Genomic DNA, 5499 nt, shown 5'->3' on the forward strand with positions numbered 1-5499 from the left:
TCACTAAAGCCCAAGTATTAGTGATGATTTTAAATTCGTCACTAATAGTATATTATTAGTAACGGTTTTGAAATTTGTTACTAATACTCTACTATTAGTGACGCTTTTAAATTTGTCACTAATACTCTATTACTAGTGACGGTTTTGAAATTCGTCACTAATAGTCTACTATTAATGACTATTTTGAGCCGAACAAATGTAGAATTTATAGTGACGGTATCAGAGTTTTAGTGACGGTTATAATCCGTCACTAATACTCTATTATTAGTGATGCTTTTAGAATTCATCACTAATAATTATTAGTAACTGTAATTATGGCGACTAATTCAAAACCGTCACTAATACTTATAAAACCGTCACTAATACTATTAGTGACGGTTTTGTGATTATTAGTGACGGTTTTGATCCTTCATTAATAACCTTCTTTTTTGTAGTATAGCTTAAAATTTTAGGTAAAGTAATAATCTGACACTGTACATGCTGGCTACCTTTCATCACTAACCCACAGATAAAAAAATAAACTACTCTTCAGCAATGACAGTGAGCTGCAACATTCAACGGTTTTGTTTTTACTTTTTTTCTTTTTCTCCTTTTAATAATCCTCGAGATTTTCTGGAGTTTTGTTTGTTTTCCACTTATAGTTGTTTAGTTCTTATTATTTGTTTGGTTGTTAGTCATTGGTTTATTGGTTTTGAATAAGTTGGTTAAATTAGTTTTAAATTCTTGGGATTTGAGTTTTCCCCAAGTCTCAAAATTGGAACCACAGTATTCTTTCGTTATAAGTGAGGGGTTTTCTAATAAAGTTAAGAGGTGTCGCTATCTTTTTCCCAAAAAAGAAAAAAAAAAAAAAAAAAACTACTAGTTGGTTTGGGTGATTCCCACTGAGTATTTAATATGTAGAGAAGAACTGCATGAGTGTTTTTTAATTACCGAATATAACACACATCAATTTACTATTTTACTTATTTCTTTATCCAGCGACATAAGGCATATATCTTTAATTTTATTTGGCATAAAGGACAAACTCCAAATTCCCTCTCTCTCTCTCTCTACTGTCACATGTAATAGTAGGATATTGTTGGACCTTAGTTAGATATATGGTTGAAGAGTGTGATCGGGATCTTATGCAATTATCTTAAGATTATGTTTAAGAGTATAAATTTTGAAATTTAAGTTTAAATTTATGAAAATTTAAATGAAATTCAATGCAATTTTATGTTGTCTTTTGTCCAATCCACAAAAATTCAATCCAAGGACTGAACTTCAACCACTGGAAACACTATGTTATGCAATATCGATCCAATTCGGACTCAATCATTTTTGGGCAGCTGATAATATATTCTGCAGTAATTAAGAAATGACATTGTAGTTGCCATATGCCCACAATCCCCATTAGATTCCAAAAATTTTAAAATAGAACTAAAATATTAAAGCTAAAAAATCTTCATATATATCTAATGAAGACCTTTGTTGATACTTGTCTCTCCCTTGGAGGCCAAAGAAGTCGTCACAAATCACTTCTTTCACCTTCTCCTTTTGCTATATATATATAAAGAGCAATCTATTGATGATGTCAAATAATCTCAAGCTGTGGAGTTCTTCCTTGCACATGGATGTTCATAATCTTGAGTCCCAATGATCCACGCAAAAGCATATTCTCCCTCTCATTTATTTAATTCTCTTATCACTTCAAGTTTCGATCTTCTTCAGGTTTTTTTATTCTCTAGTCAGTTGGTTGAAACCAAACAAACAACAAAATCTAAGCATATAATCTTCAGTACCACTAGCATATAATTTGTTGGCATTCTTTGCATAATTTTTGTTGCATGTCACATACCCATGCATTTGTAGAATACTAACATAAAAGAACAAGTCTAAAATGATAAGAAAGAATAAATTAAAAGCTGATGATTAATTAGAAGATTTATTATCAGAAACTGATGATAAGAGCATGAGAGTTCATTTGTGATAATGATTTCAATGTCATGGGTAAGTGCAGTTAAGTAATGATCGATCTGAGAGTTCTCCAAATCATGCAAACAGTCTATATATATATATATATATTAATTAAAACCTGCATTTGATAGAAAACAAATGATTAAAATCTGATAATTGTAGTATTTATGATCAGAAACTGATGATTAGAGCACGAGATTATATCATTTGTCATAATGATTTCAATGCCACGGGCATATGATATACTTGGTTAAGCAATGATCAATCTAAGAGTTCAATATATCATGCAAACATAATTAATAAGAAAAAAGAAGATCAAAAGCTGATAATTGGAATATTTATGATCAGAGGCTGATGATTAGAGCATGAGATTAATTCATTTGTCATAATGACGAGATGTTATAAATTCTGTTGCTCAAAATGAGTATGGGTGTGGGGCCATCAGATCTTCTCATAGCTTCTATTTTGTCTTGAGTTTGTTTGCATATCAGAATCTTAATCTTCTGCAAATTAGTATTTTGTCATGTCATCATAAGAAAGGTGAAAAAAATAAAACTTAACCACTTTTAGATTTCTTGGTGCAAATGGGTACTAATTAATAATCTTCAAGCATGATTTGGTTAACTTGCTGAAACCATTATGCAGAGAGCTTTTGTTCATCAGTAATTTATTTTGATTCGTTATGGGTTGGGAAGTGTTGAGTGGGGACTTGTGGAGAGAACTCAACCACCTCTACACATAAATTAATGAACAGTGAAAGAAAGATTTTTGGAGAGAGAGAGAGTGAAGCAGAAGAAGCTATCTATTAATTCTACCATAAACATTTTGAGCTAGAAAGGATTCTATGATACTGTATCATAGCACCAAATTGCAAGCCATTGGATTTTGAATGAGACCCAGCTCCCCCAACAACCACCATATAGTTGTTGTGGATCTTTAGAGATTGAGATAAAGAAAGGTTTGAAAAGATGACAGAAGCCACCAGTTGGCACAAGAGATAAACACTATGTTAATTTTATAAGGTGAGGTTTGATCCTGCTTACATTGCAGAATCAATCATTGGGTTTTCCGCTCTCTTCTTATGAAACAGTTTAGTGTAATTATATATGATCTCCAGGTAGGATGAGGGCTGGTCCTTTTCGGGTCCACACCCACCTATATAAAAGGCTGTTCTTGAGAAAGGATTCATTCAACACAGTTCTGCTTTAAGCACTTTGCTCTTCTAAGAACTTTCCTTGGACAACAAAAGCCCTTTCATTAGCCAGAAATTAAGAAATCCATTGCTAGTTATGGCCATTGGGATAGAGCAACCATCTGTGGGATTGTCAAGAGTTGCTGTTTCCAAAACTCATGGAGAAGACTCCCCATATTTTGCAGGTTGGAAAGCTTATGATGAAGACCCTTATGATGAATCAAAGAATCCTTCAGGAGTCATCCAGATGGGACTGGCAGAGAATCAAGTAAGCATTGTAGCTAGCTAGCAGAAGAAAGTGACAAAATTAATAACATATATAGGAAAAAGAGCAACATATGCATGCCAGTACCCTCAAATTGAAGATTTCATTTAATTAGAATATGTGTAATCCCATGGCAGGTTTGTAACCTTGTTTGGTTTTAAATTCCTGCACAGGTTTCATTTGATCTGTTAGAAGAGTACTTGGAACATCATTCAGAAGCATCCATATGGGGGAATGGAATTTCTGGGTTTAGAGAGAACGCCTTGTTTCAAGACTATCATGGACTCCAAACTTTCAGAAAGGTACTGTCTTGGTAACTCCACTTCTATTTATTTTTTCCACATCTCTTGTTTTCTGTACAACACTCCAATAAGCAGGCATCCTTATCAAATTTATGTGCATATTTAAACAGGCAATGGCAAGTTTCATGGAACAAATAAGAGGGGGAAGAGCAAAATTCGACCCCGATAGAGTCGTTCTCACTGCAGGTGCGACGGCAGCCAATGAGCTGTTGACCTTCATTTTAGCCGACCCGGGAGATGCTTTGCTGGTTCCAACTCCTTATTATCCAGGGTAAGAGAACAAATCTAACAAGTGTTACAAGTCCTCGAGAACTTTTTCTGGAAGCTCATTTAACTGATTTTTTAAAAAAAAATAAAAATAAAAGCTTGTATGTACACTTTTAAGTAGTAGTCTTATAACAATATGTTCTTTTTTTTTTTCCACAGATTTGACAGAGATTTGAGGTGGAGAACAGGAGTTAAAATTGTACCAGTCCATTGCAGCAGCACCAACAATTTCCAAATAACCCCTCAAGCTTTAGAATCAGCTTATAGTAGAGCACAATCCATGAACATCAAAGTGAGGGGGGTACTAATTACAAACCCATCAAACCCATTAGGCGCTACGACCCAACGATCCGTCCTGGAGGAAATTCTTGATTTTGTCACTCGGAAAAACATTCATCTTGTCTCTGATGAAATCTACTCGGGATCAGTCTTCTCCTCGTCCGAGTTCATAAGCATTGCAGAAGTTCTCGAGGCTCGAAAGTACAAAGAATCGGAAAGAGTTCACATTGTTTACAGCCTTTCGAAGGACCTCGGCCTACCGGGTTTTAGAGTTGGAACCATATACTCTTACAACAACCAGGTTGTGACCACTGCAAGAAGGATGTCTAGCTTCACCTTGATCTCTTCTCAAACACAGCATCTCCTAGCTTCCATGTTATCCAACAAGAAGTTCACGGAGAAGTACATCGAGACGAATCGAGCAAGACTAAGGAAGAGATATGAAGTGATCATTGAAGGGTTGAGGAATGCAGGGATTGAGTGCTTGAGGGGCAATGCAGGGTTGTTTTGCTGGATGAATTTGAGCCCGTTGCTGGAGAAACCCACAGTAGAAGGTGAATTGGCTCTTTGGGATTCTATCCTACATGAGGTCAAGTTAAATATTTCTCCAGGTTCATCCTGCCATTGCTCAGAACCAGGATGGTTTAGAGTGTGTTTCGCCAACATGAGTGAGCAGACGCTAGAAGTTGCACTGAAGAGAATAAATGATTTCATGGAACAAAAAAAAAAAAAAAGGATAGAAATATAGTCTAAAACTGGCATTTCTCATGATCAGACACAATATCATTTCATTTTTCTTCATTCCAATATCCATTTTGATCCTATATTAAACCCCAAAATGGGTTTATCTAAAAAATGATACAATGTATACCAGTTTGAAATATTTTTTGTTTTCTTCTTTTGAGTGTATAATTGAAATATATTGTTTGTTTTTTTTTGTTTTTTTTTCTGGTTCATTGGAAACCCATTAGGCGAAAACTACCAAACCGCCCAATAGTCAATTCCATTCATATTCTATCCCAAGTTTGCTCTTGTACTTTTTTTTTTTATGTATGTTATACACCATTGACTTGGTCCTTATTTAATATATTCATGCAAGGAGTGATGAGTTTTTTGTTTTGTTTTGTTTTTCTGTTTTTGTTTTTGTTTTTGTTTTTTTTTTGTGACGAGTTATCTGCTGAAGCTGATCAAGTTCGGAAGGGGTTACTACGAAATAGAAACCATCCATCTTTCAAGGG

At 34.6% G+C, this 5499-nt stretch overlaps 1 protein-coding gene across 1 annotated transcript; it reads left to right on the forward strand.

Moving 5' to 3' along the window:
* The first annotated feature begins 1971 nt into the window (after nucleotides 1-1971).
* LOC131158681 (1-aminocyclopropane-1-carboxylate synthase 7) lies at nucleotides 1972-5009 on the forward strand. The gene is made up of 6 exons (XM_058113547.1): nucleotides 1972-1989; nucleotides 2818-2914; nucleotides 3262-3416; nucleotides 3587-3715; nucleotides 3826-3986; nucleotides 4142-5009. Exons 1-6 carry the CDS (start codon nucleotides 1972-1974, stop codon nucleotides 5007-5009), a joined length of 1428 nt encoding a protein of 475 aa, XP_057969530.1.
* Nucleotides 5010-5499: the final 490 nt, after the last annotated feature.

Source organism: Malania oleifera, chromosome 6 (assembly GCF_029873635.1).
Source record: "Malania oleifera isolate guangnan ecotype guangnan chromosome 6, ASM2987363v1, whole genome shotgun sequence".
In the NCBI taxonomy this organism is placed as follows: Eukaryota; Viridiplantae; Streptophyta; class Magnoliopsida; order Santalales; family Ximeniaceae; genus Malania; species Malania oleifera.